Source organism: Trichomycterus rosablanca, chromosome 19 (genome assembly GCF_030014385.1).
Source record: "Trichomycterus rosablanca isolate fTriRos1 chromosome 19, fTriRos1.hap1, whole genome shotgun sequence".
In the NCBI taxonomy this organism is placed as follows: domain Eukaryota; kingdom Metazoa; phylum Chordata; class Actinopteri; order Siluriformes; family Trichomycteridae; genus Trichomycterus; species Trichomycterus rosablanca.
This window is the reverse complement of record NC_086006.1, coordinates 1,797,696-1,821,201: the sequence shown is the minus strand read 5'-3', so window position 1 is coordinate 1,821,201 and position 23,506 is coordinate 1,797,696. Positions and strand designations below refer to the sequence as shown.

At 38.8% G+C, this 23,506-nt stretch overlaps 1 protein-coding gene and 3 non-coding genes across 4 annotated transcripts; 3 read left to right on the top strand and 1 right to left on the bottom strand.

The window, feature by feature from the left end:
• Positions 1-1,442: 1,442 nt before the first annotated feature.
• LOC134333270 (rab GDP dissociation inhibitor alpha-like) lies at positions 1,443-12,306 on the bottom strand. Its single transcript, XM_063015165.1, has 11 exons — positions 12,068-12,306; positions 8,850-8,957; positions 7,825-7,924; positions 7,296-7,430; positions 6,595-6,793; positions 6,349-6,480; positions 5,965-6,064; positions 5,228-5,399; positions 4,397-4,541; positions 3,939-3,993; positions 1,443-3,840 (listed from the first exon to the last, which is right to left on the bottom strand). The coding sequence occupies exons 1-11, from the start codon at positions 12,110-12,112 to the stop codon at positions 3,688-3,690; spliced, it is 1,344 nt and encodes a 447-aa protein (XP_062871235.1). The 5' UTR covers positions 12,113-12,306; the 3' UTR covers positions 1,443-3,687.
• Positions 12,307-17,556: 5,250 nt separating this feature from the next.
• Positions 17,557-17,769, top strand: LOC134334018 (small nucleolar RNA U3). The gene has a single exon (XR_010015440.1). It is a non-coding gene; the product is annotated as a small nucleolar RNA U3 (small nucleolar RNA).
• Positions 17,770-20,033: 2,264 nt separating this feature from the next.
• On the top strand, positions 20,034-20,246 carry LOC134334017 (small nucleolar RNA U3). Its single transcript, XR_010015439.1, has one exon. It is a non-coding gene; the product is annotated as a small nucleolar RNA U3 (small nucleolar RNA).
• A 1,034-nt stretch (positions 20,247-21,280) lies between these two features.
• Positions 21,281-21,493, top strand: LOC134334016 (small nucleolar RNA U3). The gene has a single exon (XR_010015438.1). It is a non-coding gene; the product is annotated as a small nucleolar RNA U3 (small nucleolar RNA).
• The last annotated feature ends 2,013 nt before the right edge of the window (positions 21,494-23,506 follow it).

The following is a 23,506-nucleotide window of genomic DNA, read 5'->3' as shown; positions in this document are numbered from 1 at the left end:
TTGAGGTGAATCTCCAACAAAGACGTTCAGATAGTAAACACTTATGTAAGAACGCAGATGAACACAGAGGGTTAAATTAGCATGAGTTAGCATACTTGTAATGCTAAATAAACAAGGCTCTAAGCCTTGGTTTCATTATAAAAGGTTTTTAATTAGCTCTCATGTTTCCTTTATTACTTCAGATGAGCTTCCTCATCATCACACCTCAGGAGTAAATGTGCTGGTTTACATGGTTTACATGGTTTACACGGTTTCCTGCAGCACGACTCGACTATGTCATCTAGTTGATCTAAGTAAAGTAAAGCTGTAATCAATTTGAGGACTGAACTCTGGAGCTGACTGTAGACTGTAGATGGAATAAATCATACAGATTTCCAAGGAAATTTCACCTCTTTTTGACTGATCGAATCGGGAAAAAAACGGTCTTCTGGTGGCACAATGATGCCACTCACTGGTAGCACTGAGTCTGACAGCTTTCACGCCCAACTGGCCAGTTTAGACTCGAACCCTGGTTCCCCAGAGATGTGTCGAGGCTTGAACCAGCAACCTTGTGATTATTAGTCCAGTACTTTAACCACTGATCCGACCACACTAATTGCTATCTGGGCATACAGATGTCCAGTTGGCCAGTTGCTACTGTAGAGTCGAACCCTGGTTCCCAAGATCTCTTTCCCTTTTAATATTTAAAGACAGACTGGTTTTAAATGTATATGAAATGTATATAATTTAGGAACAATTATATCATCTCCTAAAATGAGGGGCCAGGGGAGATCTTGTCCACACACTAGACTTGGATGCCCTTCCTGACTCTTCCCTCCTATTTACATTTGCAGCATTTAGCGGACACTTCTGTACAAACTACTGTACTTACAATTACGACTGAATACAGTTTGAACAAATAAGAGTTAAGGACCTTGATCAGTGGGGCTTGAACAGACAACCTTGATTATTAGTCCAGTACCTTAACCACTGATCTGACCACACTGATTTCTATCTGGGCATAAAGACGCCCGACTGGCCAGTAGCACCACTGAGAGTCAAACCCTGGTACCCAAGATCTCTTTCCCTTTGTATACATAAGAACAGAAAGACTTTAAATGTGATACAACATAAATATATTACTAATTATTTAGATTTTATATCATTTTTACTCTTTTCATTGCTTAGTCCTGGGTACCTTGATTCTGTCCTTTTTTGTTACTGTAAGTGTGAAAGTAGACGTGTTTTCTTCATGTCCACAAAGGTTTCCAGTTGGGGAATTGGCTATTCTGTATTACTCCCTACCCCTTATAATTAAGTCAGTGTAAGTGATATAGAGTATGCCCATGTGTTCCTCCCTCACGCCCAGTGTGTTTTGGGTCGGCTCAGGACCCACCATGACTCGGTTACAGCAAATGAACGACTGTACCAACAAAGAGAACATGAAAAAACAACAGAAACACTTTCACATTCATTCTTGTGCCTTTATTGTTCCAGATTTTTACAAAGTTTCGTTGAATCTGTTTCACAGGACATTAGGTTTTGTTCACAAAGTTTTTCAACGTGACCCGGCCCGTGGTGCGCACTGTTAGGTCAGTTAATTCTTCTAAACCAAAGAACGGCACACAGTGAGATCCAAAGCAATGTGTTTTTTTAAATTAAATAAATAGACATTCATTTTATCATTGAGTAATTAATGTAAGATAAAAAACTAACTTCAAAAGCAGCTTGCATGACAGACATTAAGAAAAAAAAGAGGAAATTTAGTTTCCAGTCATTTGAGTTATTCTCAAGGCACACAGACCTCCCACAAAAATTCATCTACAGGCAACAGAGAGTTAGATTCCTTCAGAACGGGTGTGTGTATGTGGGTGTGTGTGTTTGAAGTGATGCTTCATCACAGGAAGTACCTTCACATAACCACATGAGATACACTGTAAGGCCAAAAGTATTTGGACACCTGTCCAAGAGCTTGTTGGATGTTAAGTCAGAGAACGAGATATATTTACCATCTACGGTTGGTTTGGAGCTTGGTGCTGTAATTAACAGGGTCTCTTTAATTATTCCTCATTTCAGATGAACACAAGGTTGTATTAATGGAACTGGCAGGAAAAAAAACGATCAAACGAGACTTACTGGGGTACAGTTGTAAGTTTTTTTGCCAGAAAATCAGATCCCTATAGCCAGCACAGCAGCGTTTACTATTGCACAGGTACCATCTGTAGTTCAATTCCCTTAAAGAACCTGGGAATGGGATTTAAAAACAACCAACGTATAGTAAATATATCTCAGGATGATCTCAGCATGAAGGATGAGAGAGTGAACCTCCCTACCGATTGAGGAGGACGCAGTGCGTTCATGAAGCACTTTTCTGCTGAGTACGTTTTACGAATTAAGGTTGCCAGATTTTACCTGTGGCGATACCCACATGATGGAAAATATTTACATTTCTTACATACAGATTTAAAATGCATTGTTTTGAAATTAGGCACCTATAGGGAGCTGAGAACAAGACTGGTCAAAATCCGAGCACCTGGCAACCTTGTGTAGAATATGTTATTATAAGTGTGTAAAACTGCATTAAAATTTGACCTAATGTTCATTAAAAGCTGATTAGTGTTAATTATTGTAAACAAAATGTGTCGATATAGGAACGTTCTACATCTTACTTCATATTTATATCAAGCTTTTATGTCTTGACAATCCACAGGGCGGAACGTTGGCGCAGTGGGTAGTGCAAGAAGGGCATTTCCTGCTTTTCGCACAGTGACTTGGACCCAGGACAAAACAGACAAGAAACAAATGAATGAAAATCCACAGTGTTCAGGCACGTAGGTGGCGCATCTGTGCTATCAGTCGGCCAGGCGCTTACACCGACACGCAATCGGCTGTGTGCCTGTAAGGGGCGGGACAACTACTGAGAAACAGGGATTCCTCATAACTGCTGCAATTACGACCTCTGCTGGCTGATCGGTGGAACTGCACAGCAGCAATTGAGGCGAATTGCAGTCGGGTTATTGGATGCGACTCGACAAAAACGATCCCTTCTATTTTAACAATACAGCACACACAACTGTTTACCAAGGCAAGGAGAACATGTAAAATTACACCGTTCTGATTGAACGAATATACATGTAAATGTTTTGCCAGCAAACCTCATCTACCATCCGACTGGTTACTAACATGGTTAGAGCTGATGTTAGTGGATTTGTTTTAACAAGCTAAGATCATTTACACAGGCGTCTTTTACACAGGCGTCTTTCATCCTAAATTAATAATTGTGCTGAACTGATCATTTCTGAACAGTGTTTTCATTAGTATGTGTCCTGCATAAGGCAAAATCAGAGCAACTTGTAAACAGGTCGAGTTTTAAACCTTTGTAGAAAGATGGTTCACCATTACATCTAACGTTTAGAACTGTAGTGCACTCAGGAACACCCAAACTACAAAGAAACTAAACAGGAAATGAAATGGACTGGTGTGAACACACAGCATGAAGACAGAAGATGTAGAAGAGTGAAGGTTATGTGTGCGTGTGTGTGTGTGTGTGTGTGTGTGTGTGTGTGTGTGAGGGTGTAGAACTGTGGTTTAAAGGACAGTGGCTCCACCTCAGCTTTCTCCTCATTACCCATTCCTTCGTATTAGTTTACAGACGCCAATTTTTCCACCACCCTCTGACCGTCCACCCCTCACTGCGGTGCTGCGGCCTCACTGCTCGTCCTCCCCGAAGACGTCGTTCTGTTTGCGCTTCATGTTCTCAAAGTCAAAGTCAGTGCCCGTCATGCGCTTGTAGATGTCCTTGATGTCGTTGCAGGTCGTCTCGAAGTGCGTGGTGGCGTCGTACGCTCTGGAGCAGAAGATCTGCAAGGTGGCATTTCGTTAATTTCTTCTTTAATTCATATGTTATTACAGAACACAAAAAGGCATCAGGACGATCGTTAAAAGAACGTGACACTGACCTGACTCTCCGATCCATCGTCTGAAGCCTCATAAAGGTCACTGATGGCCACAAACCTGCACAACCAATCAGAGGTCAGGGAAACGGTACGATATCAGATTGTCAGTAATCGGTTCCAGTCATGAATATTCAAGGTGTCTATCTATCTATCCATCCATCCATCCATCCATCTAGTTTTGTCTTACCTCATTACTAGCCCTAAACTTTTTCTGGTTTGAGGTTGTTTAGTGTTGTTTAGTAATAATATACAACACAAGCGATTGAGGGCCCAACATTGGCAATCTGGCAGTAGTGGCACTTGAACCAGTGGCCTTTCGATCTCTAATCCAGTACTAGTAATAATCATATTTCACATGTTTTCAATCCAGGTCAGCGTCTGGTTTGGTTGATCTCTAAATAACAGGACACGCCACTTATTCTCACACCAAAATACATGTATAAAATCTGTGAGGCACTGACTTCTGGTCGATGGGTTCGATCAGCTCCAGAGCAGGTTGGATCTCAGCCTCGGGGTTGCTGGTCTCCACTGTGGTGCTGACTATGGCAATGTACTTGCCCTGAGCCGCCACGTTATGGGCGTATGAGATCATACACACGTATATATCTATAGGAGAGAAAAAAAATGTCAGAAATGACTTAATATACAACTAAATGGACACAACGGACATAAGACGACAAACAGATAACAATAGTTAAACGTAAATAGGTGATATAAGGAATTTTAAGTCTGTTAGAATTACATAAACATAAATTAATTTTAAAAAATTTAATATTTAAGCTTATTATGTTTTAGATCACCACAGTACCTTTATCAAATTACTATAGACCCCATCAGCTTGTCTACATATATATACAGATAAGCAGATTTGATTACAGTGAGCTCAGGTGGTGTAGTGGTAAGCGCCACGCTGCAAGGAGCTACATGAACCTAGCCATGGTGGGGAGCACATATCAGAGCACCCTAAATGCCCAGTAGAGCTCAGTTGGTGTGACAGTAAATAAATGACACTCCAGGGTTCAAATCTAGAGTGGTGCTGTAGCGGCTGATCTTGTGGTGGATTGGCGTCCTGTCTGTAGTGGGTAAAACTGCCCTAAGTGTGTGTGTGTAAGTATGCGTGCCCTGTGATGAACTGGCAACCTGTCCAGGGTGTTTCCTGCCTTTCGCCCAATTAATTACACCAAAAAACAGACAGTGAATGAATAAACTGTCAGATAATCATTAATAACCATCACAGATAGTAAAACCTTTATTATACAGAATGTAAACTAGTGTGGCGCTGTGTGACTGACCAGAGTTGCGGTTGACTTGATTCTGAGGAATGATGATCTGACAGGAGTTGGCGTCGTTGGTGTTCTTGATGGGGTGGCTCAGAATGCAGATGACCCGAATGACCTGGCCTGCCTTGCGCACGCGGTCCTGAATGTAGCTGGGGTCACAGATGAGCTGCTTGCAGCGAGCGACCTGAGGGATGTCAGAACACCGGACGATCAGCCAAGAGAATAAAGTAAATAAGCCGTGTGTGTGCAGTCCTACTTAATGTGGCCAAAAGCATTCGGACACCTGACCATGAGATTGTTGGCCGTCATATTTCAAAAACAAATAGTATTAAAATAGAGTGACCTCTATGTAATCCTTTCCCTTCTCATAAGACTATGAGTTTGTCTGAGAGAATTTGTGCCTGTTCAGTCAAAGGATGACAGTGTTTGTACGGCTGGATGCTGATGTTGGTGTTCCGGTTCATTCCAGAGCTGTTAAGTGGGGCTGAGGTCAGGGCTCTGTGCTGGACACTGGAGTTTCTGTTGTGCACAGGCTGGACAGTTATGCTGGAAACAGGAAAGGGCCTTCCCTAAAGGTGTCTCAATACTTTTGTCCACAGATTCCCACAGACATACTCCTATAGCTGAAAAAGTCAAATTTTAATAGCTCTTGTTTTTGAGACAGGACGTCCAGCAAGCTGATTGTCAGGTGTCCAAATACTTTTGGCCATATAGTGTATAGAGTCCGAATCTGTGTGGGGGTACAGTACCTCTCCCTCAGACTTCACCCCCACCACACGTCCATTCTCTATCACAATCTCCTCCACTGGCTTGTTCAGCATGTAGGTCCCTCCGTAGATCGCGCTCAGTCTGAAAGATCAACAGACACCATTACACAGCGGTCAGAACGTGCTGCAGGGGGCGCTGCCTCCTATTTATTCGGGTTTGGGACCTGCACTAAAAGCGCACTGACGCGTGTCCCCTTAATGGCTAAGTTTAGGGTTAGACTCCAATATTTAGAACATAGTGAAGCATTACTGCTCTTTTTTAATTGTTTTTTATATTAAATGTACTTTTAAAGGAATTGAACATGATTTTACAGCCCTGGTGGCCCCATACCTGAGTGTGAGTGATAAAAAACCTTAAACAGTAACCTGGCGAATCCCTGCGGGAGTTCTCCAAGTCCATAGAGCGGGTAGAGATAAGGACTCTTCCCGTAGCGAGCCAGAGATTCGCTGTACAGCTTAATTCGATTGATGCTCTCCAGACAGGGCTGGTCCAGATAACTAAAACAGACAGAAAACGTTTAACTCAGCAGTTTAAATCACACGGCTGTTAATTATTCATTACGCAATTAATCCATATGCGCGGCTGTGCGGTTTGTCGGCGGGAGCACTCACTCGTCCGTCCTGTAGAGGGCGAGAGCGTGGCCCGTGAAATCGATCACGTCCTGGCCCAGGTCGAACTTCTTGTACACGTCCCTCATGGTGGTGGTTTTGGGATCCACGCCCTCGTGGGTCTTGGAGTCGTTCTCGTCGAAGTTGGCCACGAAGATGAGGAACTTGCGGAAGCGTCTCTTCTCGAACATCCCCATCAGATCTGCACAGTGGAAGTTTAGAGGGTTTTAATATGTCATAACTTACTAAATATAAAGTAAAATGGGGGAAATAAGACTCGTTTTACTGACAAATGGTCTGGATGAAAATTTGGAATTGAGAGGGTGACTGCTGTGAAGTTCGATTCCCAGGTGGAGCTGCTTGGGCCCTTTCTGTGTGGAGTTTACATGTTCTCCCTGTGTATGTGTGGGTTTCCTCCTGGAGCTCCAGTTTCCTCCCACAGTACAAAGATGTACAATGAGGATAATTGGAGATACAAAAGTACCCCTAGGTATGAGTGTGTGTGTGTGTGTGTGTTTGCCCTTTGGGGACCGGTCCGAGGTGTAGATCAAACCCACCACGACCCTTAATAGGATGAATTGGTGGTAAAACAGACGATCAGTTTGATTTAAGTCGAATGTGGCTATGGAAACCGCTGTCTGTGAGAGGTTTGGCATGTTCTTCCCTAGGTGTGAGTAAATGAATGAATGGTGATTTAGTCTTACTGGAAGCGAGAGCCTCCGACTCAGTGGACGGCACTTTGTAGATCTTCCCTCCCTTGTAGACGAAACTGCCCTCGATCACTTTGAAGTCCAGGTAACGGGTCACTTCTGTGTACAGCAGCATCTTCACCAGCTGACCTGCAGAGGCACGGAGACACCGGACGTGAGAAATCGCTCACTGTTTCCACGTGTGTTTACATGTTCGGCACACACATCATGTTCGGCACACACATGGCTGATCGATGGTGCTGCACAATGAGACGGGGCATAATAGAGAGCAGTGCGTGATCCATGCGTGATACGGATCTCTGTATAAACCCGCCTGCAGTGGTACTACACGTGTGTCTGAGGAGACGTATGTTAGTTACGGCTGTCCTCGGTCAGGACAGAAATGCGATTGGTAATTGAATATGACTAAACTGGGAGGAATATTGGCAGCAAAATTCATTAAAGTATGAATAAATAAAATATATTTTAAACAGGGGTCTTTGTTATCTAATTTCACGTTGCTCACACACAGATCACCACTCACCGTTGGCCATAAGGAATTTGGGAATGAGATCGACGTTCCAGTCCCTTCCTCTGCCCATCGACTCTGGTGGATTGTCTGACAGACCGAAATGTTTGTAAAGCTGCAAATAAGAAATTACAAATTGTACAGATCAATCAGATTCATTACAACAAACAATCGAACAAACAAAGGACTGGGCTTTAAGCCGAAACATAGACTGGTCATGGTGGGTGTGGCTCCATTCAAAATCAGTGGCCGCGTGGCATGAACAGACTCTGGATAGGGTGCCAATCCATTACAGGACTTCAACCACCCCACCCTCAGACACAGCCAATCATGTCTGTGTAGACAGTTTGGTGATTTTTCCTGACCTTGGCAAGAGAACACTGTTTCTTGTACTTTTCAACGGGTGTGATCAATCTTCACCGTAATCATTAATGGCCAAAAGTATTTGGACACCTATCCATTAGACTGTTGGACGTTCTATTAAAAAAAAACAAATGGTATTAAAATACAGTGACCTCTATATGATACTCTTCTGAGAAGGATATTCACAAGACTTTGAAGTATGTCTGTCGGAATTTGTGTCCATTCAGTCAACAGATGAGAGCATTTGCATGGCTGGGTCAAGAAAGCCTCAGTTGATGTTCTGGTTCATGTGCAGGACACTGGAGCTTCTTTAAATCAAGCATTTCTTCATGTCTTTATAGAGCTTGCTTTGTGCACAGGGACACAGTCATGCTGGAACAGTAAAGGCCCTTCCCTAAACTGTTGCTGCCAACTTGGAAGCATATGATTTCCTTTATATAATTGATTTATTACACCTGTTAGCAACTGTTTAGGCTGAAACACATGAATTCAATCATTAGAAGGGTGTCCCAATACTTTTGACCATATAGTGTACGTTTGATACAAGAGTTTACCTGGTGTTTCCTATTCAAATATTATTAAAGCTAGACTAGAGTTACAGTAACTATAATGATTGTGTAGTAAACCTGTTCCGTATGATGTCAGGGTTATATCATGTATTTATTTTCTGAACGTACCTCCTCCAGTGGGGTGATGGAGGAACTCGCTCCTCCGTAGTACGGATTCCTGTCCATGTGCAGAACCTTCTTTCCATTGACAGACATGATCCCAGACAGAATGCACTCCTGAGTACAAACGCATAAGAAACAAAACAATATGACTCCTTTATATCACAATATGATTTATTTACAAATGATTTTTCTAATAACACACGCCAAGTTTCTGTTCCCATAACAGACTTGAATGCTCACGTCCTTCCCCTATTCCATACAGACTCTCTGGCCACTTGATTTGGAACACCATTTGAAGTTCAGTTCTTTGTGGCGTGAATGGATTTCACAAAGTCTTTAAAACATTTCTGTGAGATTCTGGTCCATATTGACATTATTCCACCATATATCACCATATATAGATGGTGCACATCTCCACCAAGTTGGGGGGGGGGGGGGGGGGGGGGGGTAGCATGAAGCTTAGCAAGACTCTCTGTCTGTGGTACAGTTGTGTGTGGATAAAAAGCGGTCGCAAACTAGACAGTGTCACAGTGATCACAATTCACAACTGGGAAAACGACTACATTGGGAGAATAAAAACTAATATTTAAATAAAAATAAATGATTAAACATAGTCATTTTTAGGCATATAATGAAAATGTACAGGCGTGACGATGGGGTTGCGTACCATTCCAGGGTCTCGGGGACCTGGGTGGGATTCTTGTCTCTGACTAACATTTTGTGTGAATTCAGGCTCCAGACCCACAACAACCCTGATATGAATGAAGTGGTCACTGCAAATGAATAAAAGAGTAAACGATAATAAGAAACGTGACTAATAAAAGCTCGACAGGGATCCAACCTGTATTTGTTGACAATATAAAAACAAACAGGAACTTGGAGAACAATGCTGCACTGTGTAGCCTGATAAACGTGCGGAAAGCTTCCTAAAACACACGAATCAGTGGCAAACACAGCTCTGCGACACTGCCAGTCAACAGAACCGCACCCTTTTAAAGCGTACGGGTAACTATGTCTATTTTGAGCTTCAGGCTGACCAGGACTAGTGAAAAAATGTTGAATTACCGTATACCAAACCAAACACATCCAAACACATATTATTAAAATACGACTATAGCGGTGTTAGTTGATGTCATTACAGGATAAACTTGTGCCTGTTGTGATATCATTTGCTCTTTAGGTGTAATTATGTTGGATTAAAACACAGTTTCCACTCGGCTGTTTATTATTTATTTATTTATTCATCTAAATCTATTGTCCTCAATAACAACTTCATCCTAATTAGTCACTGTGGGTCCGGTGCCACCCAAAATCACAGAGCGCAAGGCAGAAATATGCCCTGGACAGGAAATGCACACAGACATGGGGAGAACATATCAAACTCCAAATTCCCATACTGTGCTGGTCCATTCATTTCTTTTGGTCTGGATTCTGATGCACAAGGCACTTAAAAGGTCACCATTCCACCACATTACATCACACACTCACCTACACACATTTGCTCAACACACCATCTACCTTGGGGCAGTCTAGAACAGCAAATCCACCTTCGGCATGCTTCCGAGAGGTGGGTGGGGGGGGGGGGGGGGGGGGGGGGGGGACTCATACAGGCACAAATAAAGAGAATAAATCAAACTCCTCATAAACAGTGACTGGAGTGTCGAGGATCAAACCCAAGACCCTCCAGTCAAACCCAAGTTCCTGCCACACCTTCCTGCTGACCATTTGTTATTATTATTCCTAACACAGATAACTGCTAAATACATATTAATTGATTATTTTGAAGTGTGACTTGCTTGTATTTATAGAAATACAGATCAGTTAATAGACCATCACACATTAGGCCTAAGTTTTAGTCTCTGCCATTGAAGGCTGGTATCAAACCACCACCCAGACACACACACACACACACACACACACACATACAGAAAAACACTGTTTGGCACACTGGATTTTGTAAATAAGTTGGCATGTCCTTCCTTTTTTCATTGTGAATGACTCGCTCATATTTCATTGTGCAGAAGGAAAATAAAGGGCGTGTATAGGGGCCGCGAGACCACTTACTTCCCACCCGTTTTCGGAAAGCCACGCCCCCGGTCGCTGTGATTGGCTGATAGTCTTGTTAGGGCACTCATATACACATAAACATTTACTCTAATCAATACAAATTGTTTTTTTATTATTATTATTATTTACATGTGTTTCTGAAATGTTAAAGGTGTCTATGTGCTAATGTGCATCTACTGTGGTCGTAATTAATCCATTTAATTCAATTTAATTTGAACGAAAGAAGAAATGTAATTATGAGTGCAGCACAGTGATCTAGCTTTTGAGGACCTGGGTTTGAACCTTATATTTAGTCATTGTCTGTCAAGGAGGCATGTTCATGAAAGGACTCCAGTTTCCTCCTTCTATATCCAAAACCATGCAGAAGGTGGACTGGCTACTTTAAACTGATAAACTGTCCTTATGTCCTATTTAATTCAGTGGCTAAATTCTCCTGTAAATGATGCTCTTGCACTTAGTGTCTGAGGGCTGCCCCGGGCCCACCGCGAACCGAGCCTGGGTGAAGTAATGTCTGTAAATTAATATTATTTAATCTAATCTTGGACTCAGAGCTGAAGTGCTGTGTTTAGGGCTGAAGCTGTGATCGACATTCAAACCGTCCAATCAGCTGCCTGCGCGTCTTTCTAGGAGTGGCCAATCAAAGTCCGAGAATTAACACAAGAGGCGGGATTTCTCGGAATATGGGTGGGAGAAATATAACGCAGACACCACGTAGCATCATCATGAATTGAACCTTGTGTATTATATAGAATTATTTATATAATTCTATATAATTATATAATAATATTAAACCTGACTGAGTTAATGTCGATGTAGAAATGCAAAGAATTGTGTATTGTCAGGTTCTCTAGGCTCTGTAAATCTATTAATGATTCATGTAAATGGAATAAATGCACATCTTTTGTTTCTATATGATGAATAATTATGAAACAGAGATAAACAATCCACATAAATAACTTTATATCCACACAGTACCAATTGTGTGTGGATATTTGCAGAATGGTGTATAATTACATGGTAATGGTATAAGTATTTTACATTATATACGTTATATCATGTATTGTATTTTCTCTATCAATGTTGTGACTCTATGTGGATGTTATTTAAAGCATTGTCTTTTTTATTCTGTGATCAGGTGACAGATTCCAGCTTCTTACCGTCAGTCCGGTGCCCAGAACGATCACATCATATTCCTCATCCATGATGACTGTCCGGTCGTCTCTCAGCTGGGTGGATGTATGACACTCTGATAATATTAACCACTGAATGATCCACACACTCTTTAATCGGCTTGTTTTAGTTTTTTTCAGTGATTAAATGCACTGAAGATGTGGATGAATGTTGGATCTATGGTATAACGCAGTAATTCTGCTCTATTCGGCTCCTCTGACTCGGCTCCTCCCAACACGGATCCCGTTCCCAGTCTCCAAACAGGCCTCCGCCCTAATGTCACCCTGAAAGGTTGCCAGCTTGGTTTAAAAATGTCAAGTCTGACTTTCTGAGTGTCTCTGTTACTGGTGCCTTTTGTTATTTCACATACAAAGTGGTTTTAGATCAATACATGTGTGGTCTCATCAAGACAAATTCATTGTATAATAGATAGATAGATAGATAGATAGATAGATAGATAGATAGATAGATAGATAGATAGATAGATAGATAGATAGATAGATAGATAGATAGATAGAAGATAGACAGACAGACAGACAGACAGAATACCTGCATGATACATGAATATGGGTTGGAGAGTTGACACAGGCTTATGAGGATCAATACATAAGTAAATATGTAGTCTCTTATTCACTGTACAAATAATCCAAAGTGCAAGGATGAATGTGCACACATATGTATACATGCATGTATATACACATACATTTATATATACATACATACACAGCCATGCACTTCAGTTAACCGCAACACATTGTGAAACATAACTTTTATATAAAGAACAACATTTTATACACACTTATTACACTTCTGCCCATTTTCAAGCAAAAAGTGCTTGTTTAAGGTTTTGCATCTTCCCATTTCTTTGACTAGGCCACTTATGGTTCATTTGCAAGATTTAGGATTTGTAAGCTAAACCAAACTGGTATTAAGCCTGTCTGTGTACAATTAGCTCAACTGGCTTACCAATTAAACTAGCTAAATTAAAGTTCTCAAGTTCCATGTATGTTTACTGGATGTGTTGACAAGCGTTGACAGAAGAAAGTAACTATTTACATTGAATGGACAGAGTGAATTATGTAAATACGTGCCTAAGCGTTTTAGTTAAAGAAGAGATGTTATTATCTACTCAAGAATTTCTCTCCTGTGCATAAAACACTTTACAGTTTAAAATGTGCATTGATAAACTTTAAAAATGAAAGTGTCCACTGGACTGAAAACAGCCAATCTGGCAACACAAGCTTCCTGTTTCATTTCGTGACTGCAATCTCAATTGGGCCTTATAGTTTTAAAGAAAGGACTATTTTTTAAAAAAAAGAAGAGACAACATTTGTGTTGAAGGTTTTTAAATAGCAGGTAAAGTTAGTTTACAGTTTTAAAACCATTAATTCATGTTTTACTAAAATTATCATATATACAATAATTTCAGTTGTCAACCATGTCTCCAAAATGTATTTGTCCTCACTTGTTTTGCTGTTTTTTTCTTTAAATTATTCATATGAAATGGCTTTTGCAAGTGAACTTAATGATGTATAACATTCTTACCTACCAGTGTTCTGTTTTTAAAACATGGCTGTCAATACAGTCAAATGTAAGCATTTACACTTTTCCTATAAAAAATGCTAACTAATGTGATTCAGCTTAAACCTTCTACAATGCCACATACAGACAGGGATGTAGCCTTTAGTTTCATGTTCCCAATCTAAAAAGCTTTTTGTAGCTGGTGGTGCCATCAGCCAGTTATTGTTTCTTGATGGCATGTTGACGTGACATTTATCACTGAGGTCCCTGGCACACATTATGTTTGTTTGTTTGTTTGTGACAAGGCTATTAAATTATATATTCCTTAGATACATTTTAACCAGTCAAATTAAGAACAAAAATATTATTTACTACCCTAAGGTAAAATCTCCACTATAACAGAATGGTATTGTTAACATTGCTTAATGCCTTGTGCTGTTTAATTACAGTTAAGTACAAGGTGCATTTAAAACAGGCCTAATGAATTTATATACAGAGTAATAAAGAAAACCTCAAGTGAACTCTTAACATGTAGTCTTTAACAATGACAATATGCATTTAATTTGACAAATTTTGAAAAGGCACAGACCTGGGTCTATAAGGGCCCACAATCTACTCTGCATTGTCCTATAGACTGGTACAAACTAACTGAGACAACCTTAACTTTTATCAAACAACCCAGCTAACAGGGAACGTTCCCACAACTTTCACTAACGTTATGTAAAAGTTCTCCTAATGTTATGAGCAAACGTTCTCACAATAACGTTCTATAAACGTTCTATAAACCTTGACAAATATTCTGTTCAATGTGTAACGTTATATGAATGTTCTTTTAATGTTTTTTGTTTAAACAAAAATTTAAAGGAGTATGTGTGTGATATTCTTTAGATGCGTATAAGGGAAAAAAAAAAATATATATATATATATAGTCAACTGATTTACATTGATTTGAAGAAGTGATAAGATGCACCACTGTAAGACTGAATTCATTGCTTCCTACTGAACAGTTTTGCTTTATATAATATTTGCTTACATAATATATTCAAGATAAACCATTATTTATCCAAAATGTCCTCATTGGATTTTATAAAAACTGCATTAAAAACTGCGGTTATCAGAACCCATCTATACAGGACCAATATTACATTACATATCATTCAGTTAAGTCACTTTATAGCCTTTTATTATGTCTATTCTGCACAAACTTTTACACAGCATGTCAGTTTCCATCTACGGACAGTCGGACACCTCGTTCTGCACATGCGCACATCCGCACTGGACTGGAGACCGTTATTTTAACCACAGTCTCTGCCTCCACACAGAACTTTAAACAAAATACAAATGTCATGTTTTCAGTTCTTTTACTCTGAAACATGAGTCTGCCAAAGTCCGTGCTTGTGTTCTTCTTTGAAGATGAAATTCCTGCCACGTGTTATTGAGTCAGTGCTTATTGATAGACTTCAATAGCTTTTAAAATATGCATCAACTTTCTCCAAAACAAGTAGTATTTTATCCAGTGTGACCCACATTACATACTACAACTCTTATACTGACACTTTATTACATAATAAAAAACTGATTTTTATAATAAAACATTCATACAACCAAAATGGAATGTTAAAGGAACATTCAGAGGACCTTATTTTAAACGTTCCAAGACAACGTTCCCAGAATACTAAATTATGGTTGCAAATGAGGTTTAGGTAACGTTCTATGAACGTTTTCATAACTTTAAAAAAACGTTCTGAAAACATCAAGAAAACTGGACAAAATATTGTTGAGGGAACATTCCAATGCAACGTTCCCACAACCAAAATGGAACGTTTGAGGAACGTTCTCAGAACGTAATTTTGTTAGCTGGGAATATAAAATCCATTAACATTTAAACGTAACTGTATAATAAAATATTAGTACACAGCTAACTTGTAATGCTAATCAGAAGCCTTGTAAAGTTAGGCTATGCATTGACATTACATTAAACAAGATGAACGTTATTTAAACAAGTTATAATATATTTATGGTGATTAAAGGTAGGGAGTAAGACACATTCTCTGTTACATTTATTCAAGTGTCTGCTTGTAATAAAATGTTCCTGCAAGGTTAGATTTAGGATAAAATAAAATTGTTCTTAAACCCTGTTCTTAACTTGACTGACAAATATTAAAACACTGCAGGTCACCAAATTAATGTCCAGTTTTAAGTTAATTTACAATTTTGTGCTAAAGATGCAAATTCCACGTGTATTATTTCAGATTTGTAAACATATCAGTTCATTTACATTTACATTTTCTGCATTTAGCAGACGCTCTTATCCAGAGCGACTTACAGAAGTGCTTCCATAGTAAACATTTCATTTCTCAAGTTTTAGTAAACAACAGTCGAAGAACACAAATCTGCTGAAACCTGTTAGAACCAAAGTGTTGTTGTTTTTTGGAAATGGAAAAAAAATGTTAGTAAATAGGTACAAGTCAGCTTAAGTGCTTAGTAAAAAGGTGATGAAGGTTTTTAATCGTTTTTTAAAGACAGCAAGGAAGTTCATTCCACCACTTGGGTGCTAGAACAGAGAAGAGCCTTGATGCTGATGCTCGTCTTCCTTTAGTCCTGGGTGGAGGCTCAAGTCGAGCGAGACTAGTGGCTCGGAGGTTGCGTGGTACAGAGCGGGGTTTGATTAGACCGTAGCTTGGGGCTGGTCCATTTTTGGCTTTGTAGGCGAGCATCAGTGTTTTAAACTGAATGCGTGCAGCTACAGGAAGCCAGTGAAGAGAACGCAGCAGTGGGGTGATGTGGCAGTGTTTGGGCTGGTTAAAAAACAAACGGGCAGCTGCATTTTGCTTTATAATTTATATTTTACAGCTGTTACTTATAATCTATACCAGCCTTACAATGTTAACCATATGTCTGAGTGTTGTTGTGGTTATACTTGTATAATGTGAATCTCTGCAGTGTGTACTATTACTTTTGACTGTTGGTTTATGTAACTTGCTACTGAGGCCTTAATTTCCTTTAGGATTAATAAAGTATCCATCCATCCATCCATCCATCCTATATAAAACATTAGCAGTTGGAAGATCATGACCAAGTTGTGTTTGTTGGTTATAATCGGTTAACGTTGTTCACAAGTTGACATGTTGCATTCATTTTTATATATTTAAACGTGATCATTTTGAAAAGATCCTACAAAGAATCAGAAAATTTAGCTTAAATAATAAATTAATAAATATATTAACAAATGTAAATTTTCTATGAACTGTTGTTAGCCCACGCTGCTAGTCATGACGTCCAGCGGAACGTTGAAGCGAAACGTCTTTCACACGTACGCATATCAAGTGCGCACTTGCTTTGTGTCCTAAACACCCTACTTTTTACGTCCTATACAACACAAAATGTGAAATTATTGCTTTGTATTTCTGTTTTAAACAATGTAAACACTCATATGCGTATTTACATGCTAAGATTTTAATCGTGCGCTGGATAGCCTTGTTTTTTAAGTATAAATATGACAGTATTCTTGCATGACTAGTGCACTACATAGTGAACACTGATTTGATTTGGGATCAGACCAACGCCCGAACGGATATATGTCCAAATATATGTCACTGACTTGATCAAGCAAGCTAAATAAATAAGTACGTTTTGTATATAAACACTAGAATAAAAGTTCAGATCTTAAAAAGCGTCAAGGGAATGTAAAATAACATTTAAACCGATTTATGTACAAATGGGTGGAGTTAGCCTGACGCAAAACCCAATAGCACTATGGGTAATTCGCGCGTTGGCCGAATTAAAACGTTAAAATATATATAAATACGTGACATTTTTGCACATTTTTGGTGTTAGTTGTGTTTTAACCATCCTGAAAAAAACATCTAAGCTAAAAGTCGTCCTTGCCTAAGTTACCGTCTGTGTGAAGTGTTAAAGGTTTAACCGCCCAGTCTAGTTCAGCAGTTGGAAGGTTAAGACTATACTTTCAGGGATCATTTCTATAGTATCTAACTAGGAAGTGTGATTCGAAAGTGTTGCGTCTCTTTAACCACGATGATGAGTTGAGATGTTTCTCTCTGAGCGTGAATCAGGTGGAGAATGATGATTCTTTCATTTGTTCTCCATCATTGATGAACGTTCCTGCTGCTTCATGCGGTCTGGAGGAGAGGAGCATGTTCAGAGTGGTTAAACTTTTTAATGAAGTTAAATATGAGATTTATAGGACTAGATGAGATTCATATTAGTGATCACGTCAGCATACCATGATTAGTTGAGCACTTTGACTCCGTGGGTTAGTAGTTCTTCTTCTAGAGCTCCGATGTCAAAGTGAGATGAACTGGAGACACCAAGTTGTCATGGTTGTTTGATATTGAACTTTAACTGAAGAACATTGTGTGACCAGTAACTACCTGTTCTGTCATGAATGTAACTAAAGTGTGTAAAACATGACGGAGAGACATATATATATATATAGGGGGCCAGTGATAGCTCAGTGGTTAAGGTACTGGACTAGTAAACAGAAGGTTGCCGGTTCAAGCCCCACTGTTGGGTCCCTGAGCAAGGCCCTTAACCCTCAATTTGCTCATCGTTGTGTATTAAATACATAAACACGGGGAGAACATGCAAACTTCACACTTCCACCTTGGAATCGAACCCAGGACCTTCTTGCTGTGAGGTGACAGTGATATCGAAAAACAAAATCAAAAATATTAAAGTATATAAAAAAAGTACAAAAGATTTATGGAGAATGATGATTCTTTCATTTGTTCATCATTGATGAACGTTCCTGCTGCTTCATGCAGTCTGGAGGAGAGAAGCATGTTCAGAGTGGTTAAACCTATAACATATGTGAAATATAAGACTTTTTAACATCTGTAAATGATATCAGACATTATAGTAGACATTTCAGTAATTGTATGTGTTTTACAGATGATATGAAGTCCTAGTTTTGAGTTATATGTTAACATTAGTTTTACATCTTCCTTTGCTCATCATTGTTGTAAGTCGCTTTGGATGAAAATGTGAGACAGATAGACGGAAGGCACAGGACTAGTGATACAAAGGTCGCTGGTTCAAGCCTCACCACTGCTGGGTTGCTGCTGTTGGGCCCTTGAGCAAGGCCCTTAACCCTCAGTTGCTCAGACTGTATACTGTAACTGTACTGTAAGTCGCTTTGGATGAAGGCGTCTGCTAAATGCTGAAAATGTAAATGTAAATACATATACACGGGGAGAACATGCAAACTTCACACTTCCACCTTGGAATCGAACCCAGGACCTTCTTGCTGTGAGGTGACAGTGATATCGAAAAACAAAATCAAAAATATTAAAGTATATAAAAAAGTACAAAAGATTTATGACTCGATGCAGCACAAAATAAGCTACAATTACAATTACACAGGGCCAGCTATAGCCTAGTGATCAGAGGGTCACTGGTTCAAGCCGCACCACTGCCAGGTTGCTGCTGTTGGGCCCTTGAGCAAGGCCCTTAACCCTTGCTCAGACTGTATACTGTAATGTAAGTTGCTTTGGACGCAAAGGCGCCTGCTAAATGCTGAAAATGTAAATCATAAGAACTACGAGTATTTACATGGTGAAATAGGGCGGCACGGTGGCTAAGTGGGTAGCCCTGTTGCCTCACAGCAAGAAAATCCTGGATTCGATCCCCAGGTGGGGTTTCTGTGTGGAGTTTGCATGTTCTCCCCGTGTCTGCGTGGGTTTACTCCGGGTGCTCCGGTTTCCTCCCACAGTTTAAAAAACATGCAAGTGAGGTGAATTGGAGATAATAAATTGTCCATGACTGTGTTTGATATAAACTTGTGAACTGATGAATCTTGTGTGAAGAGTGACTACCGTTTCATATCATGATTTCATATCATAAGTGTAAAACATGACGTTCCTAATCCTAATAAACAAACAAACAAACAAACATGGTGAAATACTCCAACGTGGTTGAATAGTGCAAACAGAACAGTGTAACCGGTGTCTTATCACAGTAGAGAGAAAATAATCATTATTATTGCACAAATAGTATATATTTATGTACAGAATGTAAAGTGGTCTGAGCATTTCATGGCAGCTTGGGGAGGGCAGGGTTCAAGACAGTTTGCTGTCTTCAGCAGCTATGGATGTGTGTGTCTGTGTGGGGTGGTTTGAGGAGGAGGAGGTGTAACAGAGGCTACAGCTCTGGGGAAGAAGTATTAAAGTATAAGCAAATGATACAAATAAAAATAAATTAAGTCAGCAAAAAAGCAAGTAGCAGCATTGTTAGTAAGGTGCAGTTATGCCATGTTTTGTGCATGTAGCAGCAGTTATTGAGGTGCAATTATGTGGTGTATTCTCACAGGTAGTGAAATGCTGCCCCCTGCTGTGTGTGTTAGGAGTTTAAGTTACCGTCTGTGTGAAGTGTTCAGGGTTTAACCGCCCAGTCTAGTTCAGCAGTTGGGAGGTTAAGACTATACTTTCAGGGATCATTTCTATAGTATCTAACTAGGAAGTGTGATTCGAAAGTGTTGCGTCTCTTTAACCACGATGATGAGTTGAGATGTTTCTTTCTGAGCGTGAATCAGGTGGAGAATGATGATTCTTTCATTTGTTCTCCATCATTGATGAACGTTCCTGCTGCTTCATGCAGTCTGGAGGAGAGAAGCATGTTCAGAGTGGTTAAATTTATGATATTTGTATAAATAATAGATGTTAAGAGACTTGAGTTGTTTGTAACATGTGAGTCCAACAGCTAATTTCACGGATGGAATGCTTGTTACTTGACTTAATTTAGACATTACAAGCGTAGCTGCTTCTTAACCGATTAAACTACATACTAGTTGACTGATGGATCACAAATGTAAGTTTTGTGTATGTATGTAGTTTTAGAATGTTCACATTTCTCAGTTTTGAGCTTTTTGTTCTGTAGCTGCTACATTTACTTTATTTTCTGTTCACAAACGAATGTAAATGTACTGTTTTTATCTCCCATAATTTATTATTCCTCTTTGTTTAGTGCTGCTGCATTGGACGTTTGTGTAAACTAATAATTCCATATTATTACATACATTAATACAATCAACAGGCCCCTTCTGTATGTGATAAAACCTGTATGTTCCGGCTGCTTCATGTAGTCTGGAGGAGAGAAGCATGTTCAGAGTGGTTAAATCTATAAAATATATGGACGTTTCAGACAAATTTCATAACTGAGCTCATGTTGTATACTTTGCTGTTACTAGATCTGTCGATAAATGTAAGTTACTTGGAGGTAATATGAATTCCTAGTACTGAGTTACACATTTCATTATTTTTTGTTCAATATCTTCTTAACTCATCAGACAGGAGCAATACTTATCTATGTAAGATCACAAATGTTTGTAAACCTTGTTTATGTATGTAGTTTAATCTGAAGTTTTTGGTCAGCCACATTTTTTACAGTTTTGAGCTTTATGCTCTGTAGCTGCTGCATTTACATTTTATCTTCCATTCACAAAAGAATGTAAAAGTATTGGTATGTTATTCCATAATTTGTTGTTCTTCTTTAGTGCTGCATTGGATGTCTGTGTGAATTGATCATTCCATGTTATTACATACATTAATACAGTCAACATGTCCCTTCTGTATATGGTGAAATCTGTGTTAAGAGTTGAACTTACCGTCTGGGTGAAGGGTTTAGGTTTAAACCACCCAGCTTGGCTGTACAGTGACTGAATTAAGACTATACTTTCAGGGATCATTTCTATAGTATCTAACTAGGAAGTGTGATTCGAAAGTGATGCGTCTCTTTAACCACGATGATGAGTTGAGATGTTTCTCTCTGAGCGTGAATCAGGTGCAGAATGATGATTCTTTCATTTGTTCTCCATCATTGATGAACGTTCCTGCTGCTTCATGCAGTCTGGAGGAGAGGAGCATGTTCAGAGTGGTTAGACCTATAACATATGTGAAATATAAGACTCTTTAACATCTTTAAATGATATTCGACATTATAGTAGACATCTCAGTAGTTGAATGTGTTTAACAGATGACATGAAGTTCTATCTAGTTTTGAGTTATATGTTAACATTAGTTTTACATCTTCAGAACCGATCAGACATGGACAATACTTATCTTTGTGAGATTACAAATGCTTGTAAGCCTTCTTCATGTATGTAGTTAAATTTGAAGTTCCTAATACAATACTAATACCTATCTTATAAATATATAGTTCTTGCCAATAGTAATTTAAAGCTTGTTTTTAAGATGTATGCTCTATTTGCTTAAAACATGAATCGTTTCATGTTAACATAATCTTTTGTCTTGTAAAAATTAAGTTTATTAATTTCATTAGATCATTTTATCAGTAACTTGGTACATGACGTGGTAAATTATAAATGTAATTTAATTTAGAATTGCAATGCCTAGATGTGTAACTTAAAAATTATGTTAATTTACTTTTAAGTTTGCGAGGACTTTTGTACTGGAAAAAACGTGGCTACACTGTTTCGGTTGTCCTAAATAAAAAAGATACATGTTAACGTTTTCTGATTTTTTGTTTAAAAAATATAGCTCACTGTAAACAAAATATAAACAAATAATAGTATAATAAAGTAGGAACTTAAGTATTTTTGTTACTGCTCTGGCTCACGACTGTGAGGGGACTTTTATACTGACAGGAGCTCTGGAGATGTGAAGTGAACCGCGTGTTTTAGTCCATTTCACCACGTGTGTGTTTATTTTGTTGATTTAAAACTAAGGTGGAAAAAAATCTGTAAAACAAAATGTTGAAATGAAATAATGACTTTATACAACACTTTATATAGCGACTCTAGCTTTTTATTTAATTTAATTTATAGAACAGTATACAGCATACATAAAGAGTATACACAGTATATACAAACATACAACCAACAAAAAAGTTAATAATCTTGTTCTAAAATTTTTGTTTAATAAGGGGCTCAAGGAATTTACCATCTGTAAATATATTTTCAGGTCTAGAAATATAAGATGGTGCATTTTAGCTTTATGAACATAATATTTAGTTAATATTATAAATAGGTTAATAATAAAAGATTCATTTGGCTAGAAGGAGGGTTATTTGGTTCTACATTATTGTTCACATTAAACATTATAAAGGGGAATTAGGATGAATTCCGGGAATTTGGGACACTGTCTACTACTGTATCAAGAAAATCACCTACAATTCTAAAGACTACCCCTGAGTAGATTAGTTTCATATTAGTTAGCTTCATGTTAGTAACATACTAACTACATCATTTAAGCTTGTGGGTTTGAGTTTTTAATTGAATTTTTTTAATTTGGATGTAGCCAATATTAACATCTGTAATATGCATCCCAAGTTATCTAATGCTTGATATAACTATTGGAAGTCCTTTCCCATAAATAGTAGGTGTGTTGTTAAAATATTATAATTATAATATAAATATCTAATAAAATCAACATCCTACAAGCATGTTTGGTGTCATACACTCTTGTTTTAAGTGCAGTAATCTTATTACCATGAAGAGTAAATCAACATGTGGCATGGCTGACTTTAGTGATTAAACCTAGTTATCTCAGACCAACCAAAATGCTTGTTTCATAAAAAGAACATTTGAAGCAATCATGCAATAACACGTTTGGTAATTGGCTGTTAATATTTAAAAAGTCCATGATGCAAAACCTTATCTGTCTCATCACGTCTGACGTCCCAAACGTCACCCTAATGTGATTGGAGTAAACTTTGGTTGTGTTGGTGCCAGACTTGGCAGTTTAATACAATGCTGCTCCATCTATATGTGTGATAAAGTAGCCATGGTGTAAAGTGTGTAGGCAAAGTTCAGATTAAGGAGATTAAATACTTCTGAATCTCATATTTAGATCAAAGAACCAGGTATAAAAGTACCCAGAGAAGATCTAACCTATATGATGAGCAGTAATGCTTCTTTTTGGGCATGAACC